The sequence below is a fragment of the Dasypus novemcinctus genome, chromosome X (genome assembly GCF_030445035.2).
Source record: "Dasypus novemcinctus isolate mDasNov1 chromosome X, mDasNov1.1.hap2, whole genome shotgun sequence".
Lineage (NCBI taxonomy): Eukaryota > Metazoa > Chordata > Mammalia > Cingulata > Dasypodidae > Dasypus > Dasypus novemcinctus.
In genome coordinates this window covers 113,069,147-113,091,155 of record NC_080704.1, presented here as the reverse complement: position 1 = coordinate 113,091,155, position 22,009 = coordinate 113,069,147, and the positions used below count along the sequence as shown (strand labels likewise).

General features: G+C 35.7%; 1 protein-coding gene across 3 annotated transcripts; it reads right to left on the bottom strand.

Annotated features, from left to right (window-relative positions):
- Positions 1-2,160: 2,160 nt before the first annotated feature.
- On the bottom strand, positions 2,161-20,955 carry PWWP3B (PWWP domain containing 3B). Of its 3 annotated transcripts, none has more exons than XM_012530921.4 (7): positions 20,846-20,955; positions 18,591-18,776; positions 9,999-10,131; positions 9,733-9,810; positions 9,148-9,247; positions 7,548-7,700; positions 2,161-5,810 (listed from the first exon to the last, which is right to left on the bottom strand). In XM_012530921.4, the coding sequence occupies exon 7, from the start codon at positions 5,587-5,589 to the stop codon at positions 3,511-3,513; it is 2,079 nt and encodes a 692-aa protein (XP_012386375.1). In that variant the 5' UTR covers positions 5,590-5,810; positions 7,548-7,700; positions 9,148-9,247; positions 9,733-9,810; positions 9,999-10,131; positions 18,591-18,776; positions 20,846-20,955; the 3' UTR covers positions 2,161-3,510. The 3 variants fall into 3 exon arrangements, with proteins under 3 accessions (XP_012386375.1, XP_058148170.1, XP_004473370.1); XM_058292187.2 differs by having other exon boundaries at positions 7,548-7,746; positions 20,846-20,951; XM_004473313.5 differs by lacking the exon at positions 9,733-9,810 and having other exon boundaries at positions 20,846-20,951.
- Positions 20,956-22,009: the final 1,054 nt, after the last annotated feature.

Sequence of the window (22,009 nt, the reverse complement as noted above, 5' to 3'; positions counted from 1 at the left end):
TATATGCATGAATAGCACGGCAACTTGCACTGTAGACCTGGAAATTTGGTGGGAATCAATTTTCCACTGCAGCTGCTAACATAAGGCTTTGGCTTGCCTTCCCTGGTCTCATTCATTTTTTTTTTATGCAAAAGAAGTAATACCCCAGTCAGCTGCCCAGTCATCTATCCATAGACTACTACTATCTATAAGGCATTGCTACAGATCTCTTATGGTCAAATTAGAATAATTTCATTCTTAACTTGTCTTCCATTATGATTCACCTTGCCCCTGAACTTTTGTGCCACCACCTGGATCCTGCCATTCTGGAATCCTATCATCCACATTGATTGCTAGTTGCATGGTTGGATTGCTTGCTTGCTTTCAACCATGGCTTGCAGATGAAAGCCACACTAAGATTCTCAAAATTTCAAATGTTTGTGCTCAGGAAAAAAATGGGTTCAGATGTAGGTCCTCTGGTCTCACCCAAAAATCTGTTCTAATACCCTACTCCCTTTGACCTATTCACCAATTCCTCAGAACTCTGGCAAGGCAGTTCCAGTACCTCCATTTCATTTACAGTATGGTCTTGTTCAAGCTTAAATATGCCACCTCAGTAGCATATTAGGCCATCTCCAGGACACTGAATCTTAAGTCATAGATGTATGCTCTCATGTCAGTAAGTTCTACTCTTATCTAAAATAATATTCTACCCCTTTCCTTGCCAATTTGATATCTTCAAAATCCATTCCTATACGCATTATCCTAGTTTATGCTAGTACATATTAGCCAAGTCCTACAGTTCTTTCTAAATATAATGTATTTTCAAGCTAAACAGAAACTATATATTGCTCCTTGCACTGTGATGCCCTTACCCTTGTCATGAGATGGGAGCAATGATATACATACAAATATAGTGCATGCTAACTACTGCAATTCTTCCAATCAAATAATTAGAATCTGTGCCTGATATTCAATAGTCTGCCTTATGTCTGGCAGAGTTGAGGGTCTCCATAACTCAATGGATTAGTGTAGATGACATATTGGGCTTTACCATCAGACATGCAAAGCTGTGTTAGAAAACCCAGAGTAGGGCAATCTTAAAGTTGGTCTTAACAGTTGCTCAGGCAATTGGTCTCAAAGTACAGACAAAAAATCACCCCCAAGCTCCAAGTAACATTCAATGATCTGAGACTCAAAGAGAAGGAGCATAAATGCATGTCTTGGGCATGTCTCCCTTACTCCAATAAGCCACAACATAAATAACCTGTGAGGAATCAGGTCCCTCCCCTTCACTCCATACCAGAAAACCACAGACTCACAAATATGGGAACACCTGGGTATCTGCTTTCCAAATACAGTCAATCACTCCATGATGCTGACAAATATATCTCACTATGAGTATGAAATAGTGTATCCTAGTTATCTCAGATATTAGGTTGTTACCTAGGTCACAAGATTACATCTCCTTTTTATGGCAACTGAAATTTATCCAAACTTCCCTTGCTCTCCTGGTTCACAATGCTTTGAATGAATGAATGAATGACGGAAAATAATAGAACCAAAAGATAGAGATGGGTCCATTGAGAAAGCCAAAGCTGGGTTAATATACTGGAATCATAGAGACATTGTGTTACACATGAACTACAGTGTGTTTTCCCAGGGTATAAAGTCCGCACATAGCATGGTGATGGCCTGTTGTCAAACATTTTTCAGGGACATGAGGAAGCAGTATGGACTGATACAGGCAGTATGCCTAAGATTCTAGGTCTCTGTTAGGCAGTACCCAAATCAGGTTCTGTGGGACTTAGAACTTATACAATTTGGAAGATCTTCTTCTAAAATAATACGAAAAGTGAATATCTATCTAGAATGAGAAGATAATTCATAATGAGCCTTAAAAGATGACAACTATAACAAGCAAAAATTCCAAACTATTTATATATATATTATATGTAATATATATTATATATATAATTTACAAACACACCACTTATGTACCTACACATTCTAATATATGATCAAGTGAAAGTCCAAGGTTAAAGATACAATCGTTTTATTGCAAATTACAACACCTAACTTTTGAAAATTTTACAAATCCATGTGGCCATGTGAACACAAACAAGAGCCTGTGAGTGGCAGGTAATTCACTGAGAGAGGTTAAAAAAAAAAGCAGCCATGTTTAGTTTAAGCCTTTAGCATTTATTTTTCACATCAAGTTTTTAAATAAAGTAGCTTTCTAACATCTGTTCTCACAAAAGATCTTATTTCAAGTTTGGACAAACAATTCATTGGCTTCAGATTTTAACTTTTAATTGTATGTTTAACCATATTCAGAGATTGCCATATTTAACTGAATGGGGTCTTTTCCATAAGACATTTCCAATGCACATATCCTAGTCAATCTACGCCTTCTAACAGCCTGGGCTGACTTATGAATCAGCATTTACACTTCTGCAATCAATTGGAGCTACACTATGAATAAGCTGGAGAATAGAATATACTTGGTTTGAGACAAAATGTCTACGTTTTTGGTAATATAAGACTCAGAACAAAGTGCTTGATTTTCTGACAGATATTAACAAACTAAATGGGCTCCTAACAGTCAGTCTGGGCTCGTAGGTCTAGAGAACAACCAAACCATGAATACAATCTAGCTGTCTTCCCCATGGGGACAGAGATATTTATTAAGCATATCCAGTCATTGTCAGTTACAAAGACATCCAAAAGTCTATTTTCAGAAGCCATTCTGCCAGTGAAGAATAGACACTCCCATAAATGGAATTCCAGAGGACTGTAGTGTGAACAATCTTGCATAAGGCGCTAACATGATTTTCTGTGTGCTGCGATGTCATTCATACACATATCGACTTCATGCAGGTAATCCATTATTTTATGTTTAATTTTACAGATTGTTTTCTTGCAAAACTAATTGCAGTTAGTTATACTATATTGTAAAGAATCTCTATCTTTGGTTCTATGTTCAGAGATATTTTTTCCAAAATAAATATGCATGGCAGGAAAAATAATTCAACTATCTTAAGACAAAACCCAACATTTTATAAAAATTAAGCAAAAATATATATAATTGATGTTTCTTTTAGACTTTTTTCTAATTATCTTGCTTAATATCTGATACCAGTGCATTTTTCTTATGAAAATGATTGTACACACTGTATTTAACTATGCAGTATAGACGCAAAGATGTCATAAAACACAATAGTACTTTTGCCTTAAAAATAATTTAGGAATTATGCTTTCTAAAAATGTGTGGGAGAGTAGAACTGCTGAAATATGTTAATATAACTGATTTTGAAGAAGCAGGAGAAAGAAAATGAAGATGTAGTGCTACCCACAAATCCTAAAGTTCTTGCACGCACACACTCACCAAAAAACAAAACTCGAAAAAGTGAGCACATTCTCCCAAAGTCTTCCATTTCCAGAAAATGTTTACATGTTAGAAATATTTGGAGATTTTCTTTTACTCATATTTATGAAAGCTCCCTGTTATGGTTTGCATTCTCAAGAGATTTAGTGAGTTTCACTTGTTGATGGTTTCCGTCTCTTTTCGAATATGATTTTTGCATCAAATAATTCTCTTTCCCTGCAGCCTAGAGATGGACCTTTTAGATATTTTGCTTCAGCTGCCTTGTAATCTAATCCATCCACAGCAGAAATTGAACAGATGATTGTTTCTGGGAGAAGAACTTCCAGGATAAATTTAATTTTATCATCTTTTATCAGAGTCAGCATTCCTTCGTCTATTTGTGTATAGAATTCTTGTAAATATTTTACTACTTCATCCAACTGATCTTCATCCTCAAAGTATGTTTCAATACAAGGCATGAACCTATTTGCATTCAAAAATGATTTCAGCCACCTGGACCCTTTCCTGCCTTTTAAAATGTCCATAAGATGGTTCTCTGTTCCCTTTGCCTTCACAATGAAATCTACGAGGTTCCTGTTGGCTCTATCCCGAGCAGCCTTCATCCGATCAGGGAGAATTTTCTGCAAGGACATTTTCTTGGTCTGGGAAGTTACGACTGTTGGTTCCACACTATCTTCATTATACAGCTTTGGAAAAATGTCCCTCAAGGTATCCTGTTTCATTGCTTTCCTAATTGGATAACTGATGTCAGCGGCATAATACTCAAGGAAAGAACCTGCAAAAGAACCACAACCTATTCTAACTCTGTAGTCACAAATCAGTGAGATGCACCAGTCAATACTTTCACTGTAATCCTCCCTTGCTTTATCCACTAGTGCTTGTTTCTCTTTACAATCAAATTTCTTTAATCTTCTAAAAAGCACTCTAATGCCTTTCTTTGCAGGATTCATGGTTGGCTCAACAAAAAGGACGCTTGCTTTCTTCTCTTTTCGCCTGATGCTTTTTACCACTGCTGGCCAAAATGGATATTTTTTATATTTAAACCAGACCATCATTCCTGTTTCAAACGAACGTGGCTCATAATGAAAAACAAAGCGTGGAAGTTCTTCATCTTCCTCATTTTCATCAAATATAGAAGCATCAATGGGATTTAAATGCACTGACTTGTCAGAAATTTGTTCTTCCTCAAACTCCTCAACATCCGGTCTTTGAAGATTTCTTTCATTATTCAAAAGAAGGAATGAATAATCCAGGTCATGGTTAGAGGCACTAAGTGAAAACTGGTTTTCCAATGAACATTGAGCAGAGGCTGTCACAGCACCCGTCTCTGATTCCATGGAATGCTGATTCTGGTTGGCTTCTAAACACGGATTGGAAGGACCCTCTCCAGGATCCTCAATATTCTCTGAAAAGTTAGAGTATTCAGAAGAAATAACCAGGGTTTCAGGGCAGTTGTCTTGTGCCTCCTGTTTCAAAGCTTTGGGTGCAGTAAGCATATATGATGGCAAAATTGGAGTTAATTTTTCATCTTTAACACATGCATCTTCCTCCTTGATTGTGGAATTCAAGGACATAATTATTGAGATGTCACTCTTTTTCTTGCTTTCATTTTCATCATCATCTTCTGAAAGTGAAGGCAAACTTTGGCACCAACTTGAGTTTTCTGATGACTTTGCTTCTACTTCACTTGGAATAGTTCTGATGGTTGCGTGCACCTGTGTTTTATCATTATACATGGAATCATCACTCTCTAAAGAGAACTGGGATACTGGATTTTCACTTTCTCCAGGATTCTTTGGTAAGTCTTCTTTGTGAGTCCGATACTTTTTGTGATGGGGTGAGTAAGATTGCTTTTGTGATATATCTTGAGACAGTGTAGTGGTCTCGACTTCATCTGAAATGCTTACTTGGCTCAAAATTGTTCTCTCATTCAGAATATCCAGAGCCACTTTAAGTGATCTTTCATAGGCTGATACCTCTCTAGGTATAGCACTGGTCTCTGACTGTGTCACCAGTGAAGAAACAATGTCTTCAATTTGAGACTTATTTAGGATCTTTATTTCTGTGCTTTCCACTTGAATTTTTTCATCTAGTGAGAGTATTTGAACTTCCAGGGAAAATGTTTTTTTTCTCTTATTGTTTGCTGAAGTCTCTGATCTGGACAAAACTTTCGCTGGCCACAGCTGGTCTTTCCAATTGCAAAGGACATACCTGAAATCCATTATGATTTATATTTGTATCCCAGGAAGTTATCAGAAGTTGAGGTGTTGGCTAGCTCTTGTTACCACTGCAAATGCAGTTCTTACAAAAAGCAATATTCTTAATGAAGCTGCTTTTCTCTTAGGACTACAAAGAGTTTACTCTTGGTGTGGTCTGTTCTCCTCAACCTAATTTTCCAAGGATGCTTGAACACGTGGTTTGAATGGGACAATACCGGAATACACTAGAATAGGGAAAGTAAAAGAAGAAATGCATCATCAAATAAAATTCTTTTGCCAAAACATAAGTTAAGCAATTGTGAACATAGAAGAAATGAAAAAACAATGCTCAGTGGGGCATCAGACAGAGGTAGAAAATGAAGTATAATAAGTATAATGTAGGGTGAGGTATTAGAATTTCTAAAGTGGTTTACAATACCTCAAATCCAAGAAGTTGCCCTTATTATTGCCCATAGTTTGAAAGATAATGAAGGAATGTGCATGGAGGAGAGGTGGGGGCAAGTGGTGATGTGTGATGGACTCTATGTCAATGGATACTTTGTTACTTTTGTGCTCCTAATGTTATACCTTAGGGCAATCGGCATCTAAACTCAACATGTATCAGAATCATCTGGAGGTATTAATACTAGTTTTCTGGGTCTCATTCTGAGATTTTTGTTCAGGAAGTTTGACTGAGGCTAAAAGTTTGCATTTCTAATAAGTTATCAAATGATTCTAAGGCAACTTGTCCAGGGAGAACTCTTTGAAAAATACTGTTTCGGCTAAATGCACACTTTTATAATTTTAAGCTGTAAGTGCATCCCTGTCCTTGCAAAGCAGCTAAACACAGATAACAGGGCGTGAAGCTCCTGGACCCAAACAACAACACAATTACCTTCTTAAAAGAATAAACTTAGGAGACACCTGAGTACCTTCTTTTATGATTTCTAATTATAAATTTTTATAGTTACAGAACAGTGAAGAAAATGAATTGTACCCAAATTCTCAACCTAACATGATTTTTTGAATTAATATTTTAAAGAGGCTTAAGATTACATAAATTTTATATTAAAAAATATAAGGGATTCCTATATGCCCCATTCCCTCTCCCTCCCACATTTTCCCACATTAAAAACATCCTTCATTAGTGTGGTACATTTGTTACAATTGATGAACCCTTATTGAAGCATTACTACTAACCATGGACTACTGTTTACATTATAGTTTAAACTTTGTCCCACACAATTTTGTAAGTTATGACAAAATATATAATGGCCTGTATCTGTCACTGCAACATCATGCAAGACAAATCCAATGTCCCGAAAATTCCTCCATATTACACCTATTCTTCTCTATCCAATCCTTCATAACCTCTGGTGGCCACTGCCTTTGTATCAATGAAAGGAGTTCTTTCTTTGCTAGAATAATAATAAGTCTATATTAGAATAATAATTCTACTTTAGTCCATTGCTCATTCCCCAATCTTGAGGATTTTGAGATGGATACTTACTGATATTCTATTCATGAACTACTGTGATTAGTATTGGTGTGGAGAAAGTGGTCATGGTGGCTGCTGGGGGTAGGGAGTGGGAGGAAGAGATGTGATGTGGGGGCATTTTCGGAGGTTGGAATTGTCCTGAGTGGTGCTGCAGGGACAGTTACTGGACATTGTATGTCCTCCCATGGCCCACTGGGTGAACTGGGTGAGAGTGTGGGCTATGGTGTGGATCATTGACCATGAGGTACAGCGGTGCTCAGAGATGTATTCACCAAATGCAATGAATGTCTCATGATGATGGAGGAGGTTGTTGTTATGGGGGAAGGAGTGGGGTGAGGGAGGTGGGGGGTATATGAGGACCTCATATTTTTTGAATGTAACATTAAAAAATAAAGACAAAAAAAGAAAAAAATGCTTTTGTCACAGAATAGGAAGCTCTCAGAATATTTTAACATGAAATGTTTTGTAAAATGAGCATTCTTACCCAATGTCACGTGGATCGTGATAGGCCTGGTCCTGTGAGCCAGTTGTCTTTGATTCTCACTTCAACTGCTTCTTCAGCTCTGCCTCTGTAGTTGAACTGCCTTTCTGGGGCTCAGTTGACATCACATGAAGATTACCCAGGTCATATGAGTCTCTGATATTAACATAGAGTGTCCAAAATAGAAAAGAAGAAATCAAACCTATCAAGTGGAAAAGGCATAAAGAAATTTTCCTAACAAAACTCTAGCAAATATATAATTCTGAAACACAGGAATACAATCTCACTTATTATGTAGATACCATATTTTCCTTATTATTCTTAGGATTTGAAATGCCCTCTGGAAACAGTATGCTATTTGGTTCATGTTGAAATTGCCTCTCTCTGGAAAAATGTGAGATGGGGACAGGAGAGAAGGGAAGTAACAATTGTCTTGTGTCTTCTCTGGGCCAGACTATGTAGTAGCACCTTTTTAAAAAAATGGTTTCTGTTTGTACCTTCACATCAGTCCTCATGTGGGATTTTCTCTTCTACACAAGAACATTTTTTAAAAACAGAGTTGAAATCAAACTTTACATTGTCTCATAGTCTGCTGCTACAAAATATGTTTCATTGCTTTGTTTTCCCACTTCATAAAAATATTTTAAGGAGCCTGGAGAAAATTTAGGAAACCTATCAATCACCATCTTGTGAGCAGTTCTTCAGAATTGCAGACACTCAGGTCCTTACTGAAGAAGGATGGGAACTAGAGCCATCCAGCCAACAGACTTCTCAGGCCTCTATAATTTTCTATGCCAAGCCTAAGAGTTTTGTTGTGTAGGAACATAAATTAATCATAAAGTCTTCACATACAATGTTTCTGATTATAAAACATCTAGAATCTTACTGAAAATTTAAAAAATACACAAAGATAAACCCCAAGGTAGTAGGGCTTTATACAAATAGGCATTATTGATATTATCAATATTTTCTATGTATAGTTCAAGAATTTTTATATATTAATATATAGATGAATGCATACCACTTCCAACTAGCTTCTTACCCGACTCAAGAGGATGTTTAGAACACTATTTTACATCAATAAGAATTTTCCACATGATTTTTCATGAATTTCTTTAAATTAGATTTTCCCCAAGTTTGTAACATTTTACCTTGGCATTTTCCCTGATTACATAAAAATAAAAAATAAGTACATATGAATAATATTTTTGAGAGAGAACAGCAAAGCCTGCCCTATCTCTCCTAATAACATAAATAATCCCATTATGTTTTGGCAGATATATGTTTTTTCCATATTTGGCTCCATCTATTATATTAACATAATATATTGTAGTGACATACATAGTCCTTTATATTTAAGTAACATAATATGGTGCTTGCCATTTTGCAAATTGCTTTGTACACCTAATACAAATTCTCAGACATCTTTTCAAATCACTGTAGTTACTTTTTCTATTTCCCAGCTATATAACATTCCATGTATGACTGTCACCATGCCATACCCTATCTTTCAATCTACTTTAAAAAATAAATCACTCTCTCTGCCTCACTGTTAAACTTAGAATACACACAAAAAAATGTTTCTTGCTGACCACAACCATACCTGTGTTCCAGAAGAATAAAGGTGGAAAGAGGACATATGCGGGGCTCTTGTCAGCACAGCAAAAAGGGTATCAGCTCGATCAAGTCAGTTAAAAATTCCACTATCGGCAAAAGACAAGGGGGTTACACCTGTGTGTCTGTGTGTGTCCATGTGTATTTATGCGTCCAAAGCAAAACTGCTATGCAATTTTAAACTTCATTTTTCTTTGAAGACTATAGAAATAACCATGGGAAAAATTCTAAATATGCTGAAATAGGTTAAAATATTCAAATAATAACCTGACACACAGAAATGCCAACTGCTAACAAGCGGGTTTAATTTCCTCCTGATTTTTTCTAATCACACATATAGACATGCTCAAATTATCTGAAAATGTTTTTCACGCAATCTGTTCTTTGATGCTTCCATGCTCATTTACATTTACATGTGACAGATGCATAATGTTTCAGTATGTCAATCAATTTATAGGAGTATTTTCCATCATGTTGCCAAATATTGCTATTTATTTTTCTGTGTAAATTAATAAATGTTTAAAATTTTAAAAATAACATAATGTCTAGCAATGATAGAAATGTGGAATGTCACCTCGATGAATTAGTATGAACAGCCATGGTACGCTGAAGTCTTAATATAGAGACTGTAATCTGATCACTTCTTCTTGCACTGTGGACATTTAAAAACATTGAGATATACAAAAATTCCAGAGGATTAAAACCTTCAAAACGCCAGAAATTCTCTCAAAATCACCCACCCGTCCCACCACTCCAAGACTACAGCATCTATTTTTCTCATATTTACTCTAGGACCCTGAAAAGACCCTAGAAAATAACTAGCTTTAAGACAGCCATTACCTTGAAGCTTCTTGTCAGCTGCGGCCTCCTGAAATGCAGCCCCTCCTCCAAGACTGGCCAGGCACAGCTCACTGCGAGCTTCTCAGGGATACTCTACCCTCTTCCTCTTAAGAAGAAGGCAGACGGCCCTTCACTGAATTAGGGGAAGGAGAAATATCAGGTTAAATTTTTAAAGTGTTAAAGGTTATACATATTCCTTTATTAAAACCTATAAAATGACATGGCAACATTTTATTTCATTCTGTTTAATTTCCATTTAAACCCTTCCGGTGAGTGATTTCTTGGGGAAAAAAGAGATGGCTAATAACTATCATAGACTAAAGACTAAACTTAAATATGCTTCACATATTTTTCTTTCTTTTTCTGGTACCTTTCCTCTACAAGTGAATTTATTACATAGCTGGTCAATCTCCACACACACAAAAAAACAAACCTCCAAGGATCTAGACTGGGCTTGTATTGAACCATACACATTTTGGAAGAGAAGACTTCTTTATAATATTAATGTTTCTGTTTCCAGGACGTGGTATGTCTCTCCTTTTGTTCAGTTTGTCTCTGTAATAATTCTGGAAAAATTCAGAGATTTCTTCACAAATGTGGATATTTCTAATCAGAGGTTGAAAATCACTAGTTTGGCAGGAAAGAGCCTATTTCACATACCCTTGTGAGTAACTGGCAATCCCTTCATCTATGTTGTTTTAACTTCACAATTCAAAATGGGGAAAATGTATTTATTGACATTTCTTTATTTGTACCTCTAATATATATTTTGCACATTTTATAAATCAAGATTCTCCTCTGTTCAACTTAAATTTAGAATTCAGATTTAACTTAGAAAAGCTAATTTTTAGTATCTTTAATACTAATTTTGGATATAATAGTATTTGGGAGTGAAATGTTTATTTGACATTTGTATCATACAGCATGTTTTATCACCCCACACAATGTACGTGTATGTTTAAAAATTAAATGTTAAAATCCACCTTTATATAATCATTAATATTGGAATAATAAATGCCAATAAATTAATGAAGGTCATTTCTGGGCTGGTGTATTATTTGGGACTTTAATAATTAGGGTATGCAAATTTTTCATGCTGTAAACATCCTTAAAACTCAGGGGCTAAGCCCAATAAAAGTTTGTTTTGCTGATGTCCAAGAACTATGTAAGTAATCAAGTTACCAGAGTGGGGAGGATGCTCTGTTCCAGGAGTCATTAAGGGGCCCAGCCTACACCCATCTTATTTAAATGAAGAGATCTATTCAATTATATATTATATATTTTATAATGCAAATTCTGTTTTCTAGTTCATATGTATGGAAAAAACAAGCACACATAAAATACAATCTTTACATTAATAACTATACTTTTTAATTTATTGTATGTAAATTGGGAAATATGATACCACCTCACCATTTACTAAACAAAATGTAAAGGAAAATTGTACTTACACAGATAATGTTTTACATTTCATTGTTTTGTAGAAATAGGGAGGAGAAGAATGAAAAATAATAATAAATTAACATATTATTATTGTTTTATCATATGCAAAGGTATCTAATACATATAAAAAGTTTACTATATGCCAGGCATTATTCTGAACACTTGACATATTATCTCATTTAATAGTCAGGTGGTTTATTTCATAGAAGAAAGTACCCTAACTGATTTATTCAGCATAACAATGGTAATATTTTTAATAATGAGAATGATAATAGAAGACAAAGTGTTTCACCTTACCATGTATCAGGCACTTTGAAAGTGCTTTATATACATCATCCCCCTTGATCCTCACAAAATCCTAATTAGGTGGATATCATTTTTTGAATGAGTAATTATAGAGGTTAATTAAGTTTTAGAAGGTCATCTAGAGAATACATAGCCTAGGAGATTTGAAGTCAGGTACTCAGACTTCAGAGTCCATGTTCTTAACAACTAAGGTACAGTCTATAATACTTCTTTGTAAAGGGCAAATACTCTATAAATATGTGTTAGATGAATGGGTAAATGAATTAATGAATTTGAAATAGTTGTGTCCTAGGAATAACTGGACCTTAAAAGAGAATACTATATCTGAGTCTGCATCTAACTTGCCATATTTATAGTCTTATATCAGAGACAGACAGAATCACACTCATGGAGACTTGGGTATACAAACTTTCAAAATGTTTTTTTAAAAGATTTATTTATTTTTATTTATTTCTTTCCCCTTCCCGCCCCCCGGTTGTCTCCTCTATGTCTATTTGTTGCGTCTTCTTTGTCCACTTCTGTTGTCAGTGGCACAGGAATACGTGTTTCTTTTTGTTTCATCATCTTGTGTCAGTTCTCCGTGTGGGCGGCACCATTCTTAGGCAGGCTGCACTTTCTTTCACACAGGGCGGCTCTCCTTACCGGGCGCACTCCTTGCGCGTGGGGCTTCCCTATGCGGGGGACACCCCTGTGTGGCACGGCACTCCTTGCGCGCATCAGCACTGCGCATGGGCCAGCTCCACATGGGTCAAGGAGGCCTGGGGTTTGAACCGCGGACCTCCCATGTGGTAGACGGACGCCCTAACCACTGGGCCAAGTCCGCTTCCCTCAAAATGTTTTTGAGGTATCCTTTCCACACTTTAGAATTCTTTCTGTCATGTGTGTTTGTGACAAAACTGCACAAGAATTTTGGAGGCAATTCTTATTTCAGTGCTGGGATAAATTTTTAAAAATGGTCCCTTTTGTTGTCAAACTCCATGCACTAAGTGAACAAGTATTTATTCACTTCTCATTTTATTCATGAGATAATTTTCTAGCCACTGGAGACAGACTGATTTATAAGAGACCCTGACTCATTAAGCTTATATTATCATGGTGGGAGACAATATAAAACAGGAAGGCATAAATATGAAGATTTCAGATAATATGTAGAAAATCAAACATTTACAAAATATAAGATGCTATACCTAATAAAGTTTTGAGAAAGAAAAGATTAGAGTATTTGTACTTCCATTTTTCAAAGGTTACTATATAAAACATAAGTAATTAAGAGAATGTGATATTGATGTAAAGATAGATGAATAGATCAATGGAACCGAAAAGGGAATCTGGATATAGACCCACACATATATAACCATTTGATGTTTTTTTATCCCCCCTCCCCCGCTTGCTGCATTTTTGCCTGCTGTCTGCTCTCTGTGTCCACTCACTGTGCAGTCTTCTGTGTCTATATTTATTTTATTTTCCCTTCGCCCCCTTGTGGTTTGCTTGCTGTCTGCTCTCTGTGTCCGTTGCTGCACTCTTCTGAGTTTTTTGCTTGTCTCCCTTTTTGTTGCATCACCTTGTTGAGTCGGGTGTCTGTGGTGCTTTTGGGCTGGGTGGCGCTCCGTGGCCCACGTGGGCTGGGCGGCTCTCCGCAGTGTGTGGGCAAGCCTGCCTTCACAAGGAGGCCCGGGATGCAAACCAGGGCTTCCCATATGGTAGACAGGAGCCCAACTGATTGAGCCACAACCGCTTCCCAATCATTTCATTTTTGATAAAGGCACCAATTAAATTTAATGAGGGAAGAAAAGTATTTTCAATCAAAGGTGTTGGAACAAGCAGAGATTATTATGAAAATAAATAGAATCTTGATCCCTTCTTAAATCCATATTTAATTTAATTGAAGATGGATCACAGACCTAAATATGAGGGCTAATACCTACTCCTAACCATGTATTCCACAGAAATGAAAGTATGTTCACACAAAAACCTGGACACAGATATTTATAGATACTCTATTAATAATCACCCAAAATTGGAAACTACCCAAATGTCATTTATAGAGTGAATGGGTAAACTGTAGTTTATCCTTATAATGGAATACAACTCAGCAATAAGCAGGAACAAACTAATTTTACATGTAACAACTTGAGTGAATCTGAAACTATACCCAGAGAAAGCAGCCAGTATCAAAAGGATACATACTTGTATTAGTTTTCTATTGCCATGACAAATTACCACAGACTTAAGAGCTTAAAATGGCAAAGATTTATTTTCTCACAATTTCTCTGGTCAGACATGGCTTATCTAGGATCTTCTCTTCAGGGTCTCAAAAGGCTGTAATCTGGGTTTGACTAGAGAAGAATCTGTTTCCAAGTTCATTCATATTGTTGAAAGAACTCATTTCTTGCAACTACATGGCTGAGGGCCCTAACATCTTACTGGCCAACGACTGGGTGCTACTCTTAGAGGCCACCCCTAAATCCCTACCATGTCACTCTCTTCCATAGGCAGCTTACAGCATAGCAGCTTGATTCTTCAAGGCCAACAGGAGGATCTCTTTCTCACTCTCTCTCTGTCTCCCTCTCCCTCTCCCTCTTTTTCTGTCTCTCCAGTCTGCTAAGACAACGTATTTTATAATTTAACAATCATGGGAGTGACATCCAATCACCTTTGTCATATTCTATTGGTTAGAAACAAATCACACAGTCATTGAGAGAGTACTGTACAAAGCATGACTCTTTGGGAAGGTATCACCTTAGAATATGTACCACAGTACTGTATGCTTTCATTTTTATGACATTTTTAAAAAACAAAAATGTAGTGATGGCGAACAGATTAGTAGTTGGCAGGAGTGAGAGGTGGGGGAAATTGTGATTAAAGGGATAGCACAAGGAAGTTTTAGGGGAGGTGAGACATTTCTGTATTCTCACTGTCATATTTTAAAATATGATTTTAATGTATAATAATTTGATAAAATAAAAATTAAATGGAAAATGTAATAACTGTTATATATAGCAAATTTTTAGGAGTATGCTTTAGAAACCATGTTTCTTCCTAAAATATATTTAATAACAAAGAAACAAAAATAACCTCCACAACACATATCATTGAAAAACACCAGTTCTGCTTCCACTTACGTTGTAAAAAGCCATATGAGAATGCCACTCACAATCTAACAAAGAAAAAAATCAAGATAATCTACAAAACCATAACTTTACTTGAGTCCATAAGAGAAGTAAGGCAAACTGAATTCCGAAGGTGATGAGCCCCTTCTTTTAAGGAGAGACAGGGCATATGTATGCACGGTTTCACCTTTGGCAGAGAATGGCAAAAGAAATGGCTGTCGTAGAAGTGGGAAAAAAAAATAAGATAATATTTTAATGACTTCTTAAAGGAAAATCATGGGCTAGTACAACAATTTGGAAAATCTGGGAACCTAAGACACTTACACACCCACTGCCAAGATCTTTTCCAGTGTTCTTAACCAGCAGCTCACAAAAAAAAAAAAGCCTGGGGAAAAAGCAGGAGCCAGAAGGAGGGCACGGACATTAGTTTAGGTCTGCAAGAAACAATAGCTGCAGCTGGGAGAGAAGCACATAGCACCACATGATTTCCCAAATCCTTCTATTATGGGAAGCAAAAACCTTAAACACTAGCAGCAAATCTTCTCCTCTGGAACCAGGCAAAACTTATCTGGCTGTGGAGAGGCAGACAGGAAACTGTCCCATCCCCAGATCAAAGGTCCCACTACTGCTGGGGAAGAAACAGAAGCAAAGCCTGCTGTCCCTGACAAGGGGCAGGAAACCCTCTCAGGCGTAGGATCCCACACAAGTAGCAAGCAGTGGTTAGCTATTGCTAAGAAGGAGCAAGGAAATACCTTCCACCAAAGACTAACCAAAGATATAATTTATATTTCTATACAATAAAAATTGGAAGTTGAAAATAAAAACAGCACTATTTAAAAAAGCATCGGCAAACAGAAAACACTTAAGGAAAATAAATCTAACAGATATATGCTATATTTTTAAAACATTGATGAAAGAAATTAAAGACGATCTAAATAAAGGAAGAAATATAGCTCATTCATTGGTTAGAAGACTCACTATTTTTAGGGTGTAACTTCTCCCCAAACATATCTATAGAATCATTACACTCCCAATCAAAATCCCAGCAGGCTTTTTGTAGAAATTGACAAGATGACTCTAAAGTGTATATGGAAAAACAAATGATACTAGAATAGACAGACCAATTTTGAGAAGAAAATACAAAGTTGGAAGAATCACACTACCTGATTTCAAGACTACAGTAATTAAGACGTAGTTTTACGGGCATAAGGATAGACAAATAGCTCAGTAGAACACAAATAGACCAACAAATACAGTCAATTGATTTTGACAACGGTGCCCAAATACTTAAAAGGAGAAAGGATCATCTTTCCAACAAGCAGAGCTGAAAAAATTGGACATACAAATATGAAAACGTTTATCTCAACCCCTTAGCTAAAATCATAAAAAAAAAACATAATTCAAAATGCATTAGTGATCTAAATGTAAAACCTAAAACTATAAAATTCTAGAAGAAAACACAGTATAAAATCTTTGAGATCTTGGCTTAGGCAAAGATTTATTAGGACACAAAAAAGGCACGGACCATAAAAACTTATAATGGGACTTAAAAATATCTGCCCTCCAGAAAATAAAATGAAAAGAAAACCCACAGAGTTGGAGAAAATATTTGTAAAACACAGATATGATAAAGGAATTTCATCCAGAATATATAAAGAACTCTTGCAGTTGAAAAATAAGATTAACAACCTAATAAAAATGCACAATTAAAATAGATACTTCACCAGAGAAGATACATAAATGGCAAATGAACATTTGAAAGGATGTTCAACAGCATCCTTTAGTGATTAGGATTATGCAAATAAAACTACAATATACCACAAATACCTTTATAAGAATGAATAATATAGAAAAGAAAATGAGTTATAGTGTCAAATTCTAGCAGTAATGCAAAGCAACTGGAACTGTCACACATTGCTGGTGGAAATACTGACTAGCACAACCACTTTAGAAAACAGTTCGGCATTTTTTTATAAAGTTAAACATATACTTAACCATACAACTATACAATATGGAAATCCTACTCCTAGCTATTTACACAAGACAATAAAAGTTGGTGAATGGATACACAAATTGTAATAAATACCAACCTGTGACCTAGAGGAAATATTAAAATATACACAATGCCAATGAGTAAAGCTGCTAGGAGTCAAGATTCATATAACTAAGGAATGGGAAACACAATTAAAAATAAAATAAATGTAAGGTTAATGATGACCTCACAACCCAATCATCAGTTTAGTCCAAGCTTTCTACACTCTAAGCTTTCAAAAGAGACAGAGCTATAGTACTGTATTCTTTCTGAGATTATCAAAGATAAATACCATTCTGTGGTCTGCTTTGGGGAATTTCAGAAAAAAGGAGCCTTCCCCCAATTCTCTGAGACACCCATAGGTACAGGCTAAACCAAAATTATTTCTGCTACCACTCTGAATAAAGGCATTTATCGGTTCTTTAGTGAACTGATATGCAATACTGTTACAGAACCCATGTCTGAACTTAAGAGTTTCTCAGATAGACATTATTGCAAGGTCATTACATGTCTGAAGTTCTCAAATAGACCAACAGAGAGACATATGGACATGGGTTTGAGACCCAGTTCTAACTTTAGTAGATGACTAGTGGGACAACAGGCACTTTGAGATATCAAAAGACATTACAATGTTAAAATAGTTTTTAAAAATTCAATAACAACCCAGATGTGTAGCAAGAGGTAGATATGTATATAACGAAGGGGAAAGGAAGAAAAGAAGTCAAAATGAACCACAGAGGATCTGAATATGCATGTTATCCATTGGTAATCTAGTTTTATATCAGAAATCAATCATTGAACACAATAATCTAGAAAAATCCTTAGATCACTGATCTGTGTTTGATTAGTTTACAACAAAATTAGAGATTTTGAAAAGACTGCTATTGCCTTATGGCTAATAAATAGTCTTTTCCTGAAAACCCTGAAAACACACAAGGAAACTTGACAAAATAATTTGACAGGGTGAAACAAGAGGATACTCACTTAAAGAAAAGCACAGGAAAAGAGAATAAGCAAAGGAATTACTTCTATCAAAGAAGAAGGAAGGTAGACAGTAAAAATAGATAAGACAAACAAAAAGGGATTAATAAATACTGGACATCAGACAGAGATACATATGGTGGTTGGGGGAAAATAAAAATTCAAGAAAAAGAGAAGTAGGTTAATAATGCCCCATTATTAACCTTTGTTTTAATTGCTAGATATTAAGAAATGTGTGTGTGATGGGGGGTGGGAAGGAGGGGTGTGCAGTGTGTCAGGGACACCATGTGTGTTTTTGAATATTTTGGTATTTGAAGGTATTTTGAAGTGTATTTTATGGGACTCCTCTTTTCACTTTTTTAAACTATCAATGTAGCCCTAAATGCCCAAGGCAGTCAGACACAGACACTAGGTCCTATGTCTTCTGGACACAGACAACAACAAAATAACGTATTTAAAAGGATACGCTTAGTAGTCAGAGATTCAGAAAGGCTTTATGACAATGTACTGTATAAAGTAGTTTTCAAAGATCTCTTAATAGCCAGGCAGATGGCTGAGACCTAAAATTCATCCATTTGCATAATTTCTTTATGAGAGTTTAACATAGTTAATTCTTTAAAATTTTATGGCGGCAGAACAGGAAGCAGAAAAAATTGATTCCATATTCTCAACTTAATATTATTTCACATGAAATGTTTTGTAAAATGGGAACAGCCTTACCCAATGATACGTGGATGTTGACAGGTTCAGTCCTGTGAACTGGTTGTCTTGAATCTCACTACAAATGTTTGTCCAGCAGAGACTTTACCCTGCTCTGCATTTCTGTAGCTGCACTGCCCTTCTGGGGCTCAATTTGCATCACATGCAATTTATCTTGGGTACATGCTTCTTTGAAATTAACTTAGGCTGTACCAAAAAAAGACAGAAAATCACACGAATTAGGGTAGGAAAGGCCTAAAGAAATTTCCATACCAACTGTCTAGCAGGCATGTAATTTTGAAACACAGAAACAAGACGAAATCTCAATCATGATATAGATGCCGTGTTTATTTTTCTTCTTATAATTTGAAGTGCTCTCTGTGACACAGTATGCTATTTGATATAGGTTGAAATCATGTCTCTCAGGAAAACATGAGGTGTAGAACCCTCACAACAGTCTTCATTTGTTAGTTTTTTTCTTTCTATATATGTAACATTGTTTCAACAGAAATGAAGTCATACTCTAGAGTGAATAGACTCTAGCCTGCTAATACAAAATATATTTCATTGCTTTGTTTGCCCACTTTAAAAAATGGTTGCCTAGAGAAAATTGAGGAAACATGGCAAGCACCATCTTGTGACCAGAACCAGAAGTGCAGCTTGTCTACAGTTCCTTCTTATGGGAGAAGAGGGAGAACTACATCTACCCAGCCAGCAGCTTTCTGAGATTTCTAGACTGTACCATTCCCAAATTGAGAGTTTTGTTTTATGTTACACAAAAAAAGGGATCATAATGTCTTTGCCTTCAATTGTACGTGATCATAAAAAAATTCCCTTGCAACGGAAAACTCAAAGATGAGACAATATACTAAAATAAAGTGTAATTTTGGAGAGATAATCAATATTATTATATCCTTTATATCATTCATATTTTTAAATATATAGACGAATAAATATCATTCCAAACTAGATTTTTAGCCTGTTAAAGTGCATGGTTTGAACATCTTTCCTTATCAACAAGTATTTTCCATGTGATTTTTTTTATGAGTAACTTCAAATGTAATTTCCCCCCACGTTTACATTTTATCTCAAATTTTTTCTGATATTGTTAAATACTGAGTAAATATGTCTTAAGAGTTATTTTTAAATAGATATTAAAGCTTGTCTTTTCTCTCCAACCACCCAAATAATCCCATTTGTAGGTTGGGCCTTAGTAGGTTGGATAATTTTTACTAATTTGTTTACACATATTGTATGAACACACATAGTCTTTTATATTTAAGTCACATAATATGGTGATTGCCATCCTGCAAAAGGCTTTTAAAACCTAATACAATTTCTCAGACATATTTTCAAATCATTACAGATTTCTATTTCTATTTGCAAGCTATATAACATTCCATTGTACGGTTGTCACCATGATACATTATATTTTTAAAGCTGCTTTTAAAAAGAAACCAAACCCTTTTTCTGCTTCACTCTTAAACTTAGAAGATATAGAAAAAATGTTTCTTGCTGACCACCGCCATACATGTGGTTTGGAAGAATGAGGTGGAACGAAGACATATGCAGGGCTGTTGTCAACACTGCAGCCAGGGTATTGGTTTGATCAGGTCGCTGAAAAATTTCACTATCGACAAAAGACAAGGCGTGTATGCCTGTGTGTCTCTGTGGGTCTATGTGTGTTTACGTGTCTCACTCTTCTAATTATAAAAACGATCATGGAATAAGGTAATTCTAAAAATGCTGAAACTGATTTAAAAATATTTTTGTAAAACAGGAATCTAAACACTCAGATATGTTGACTATTAACAAGGGGTCTATAACCCTTCATAAAAAAATACATACATTTTTATGTGTTTTCATTCAACACCATATTTGAATCCCTTTCCATGTTCCTGTACATTTATAATTGTATTGTCTATTATTTTATTGACATTTATTTTGCATATAATTACATGTTAAAATAGAAATAAAATAAAATCTGTAATGAAGACAGAAACGTGGAAAGTGAAGTAAAAATTAGCATCAATACACATGCCTCACTGAAGTCTCAATTTAGATGTTGTAATTTGATTGCTCATTCTCTCACTGACTTTATGAATATCGAGAGAAACAAAAATATCAGGTATTAACTCCATCACAATAAAAGCAATTCTCCCCAAGTCATATTTCAGTCCCACATCTTCAAGGCAACACTCTCAATTTCTTTTTCACCTTAACACCAAGGCCCAAAGAAATCCCCAGAAAATAACTAGCTTTAAGACAGCCATTACCTTGAAGCTTCTCGTCAGCTGCGGCCCCGTGAAATGCAGCCCCTCCCCCAAGTCTGGCCAGGCACAGCTCACTGTGAGCTTCTCAGAGGATGCTCCGCCCTCTCCCTGTGAAGAGGAAAGCGAGGGGCCTTTCCCTCAATTAGAGGGAGGAGAATCGCCAAGTTAAACTGAAATACACTTAAAGGGAGGATATGATCATTTTTAAAGAACTTTAAAGTGAACGGCAACATGTGTCTTTTTAATTTCCATTCAAAGTCCAGGGGTGGGTGATTTCCTGAAAACAGGAGGTAGCATATACCGTTATTACACAATAAAGAGCCAGTTACAAATATCCTTTATATTTTTTTTCTTGAGTTTTACGGAATCTTATTTCTATAAATGGTTTCAAGACCCACTTGATCAAGCTCCTATTTGGATTGCAGTGAATTAATATGTTATATTGTAGAGAATTAATTCTCCACAGTCTTAAATCTTTTGGCCCTAAGATATGATGTCTCTCCTTTTTCACTCATCCTACAGAAAATGTCATCCTTTTTTTCAACTAAAGTCTTTTCTAAACATAAAGCATCAACCGTAATCCTTAAAGAAAAGAGTTACCAAAATCAAAAAGAAATTATCTATGGTAGAAAGACAATAGACCAAAGTTGAAAATAAAAGAACAAATTTCACAAAACTGTTTCAATATAACTATCTCTAATCTAAAATAGCTCTTACAAATCAGTAAGAAATAAATAAGCAAGTTTTTAAAAAATGGTGCAAAGGATATAAAGAGGCAATTCACAACATTCTGAGCGAATAAGAATTCCATATTCCTGATATTTACGTCCTTGTGAAGCAAGCTCAAGAAATGGAACGATAAGTATCTCTCTTTCTCGTAGAGTTGCAATCATCTGTCTATGTCAACTGGGTAGTTTTGCTTAATCTAGGGTTCTGTTCTAAAGGACAATTTGACTCACACAATAATCGAATTATCTTCTCCTTGTAATAATGTTGACATTTTGGCTTCCGTCTGCAACTCCATTTGTTTTATATTGTTGTGTTTGGTTTGTTCAGTAGAGAAAAGGAGGTGTTATTTACTGGGGCCTTCAAAACCCAAACATTCAAAATAAAAACGAAAGGTGATGAAAAATACATAAAAGATACTCATTTCCCTAATAGTCAAAG

What these genes read in the sequence shown, in the direction of transcription:
- PWWP3B (XM_012530921.4), bottom strand. Translation starts at nt 5,589, where the DNA reads ATGGATTTCAGGTATGTCCTTTGCAATTGGAAAGACCAGCTGTGGCCA.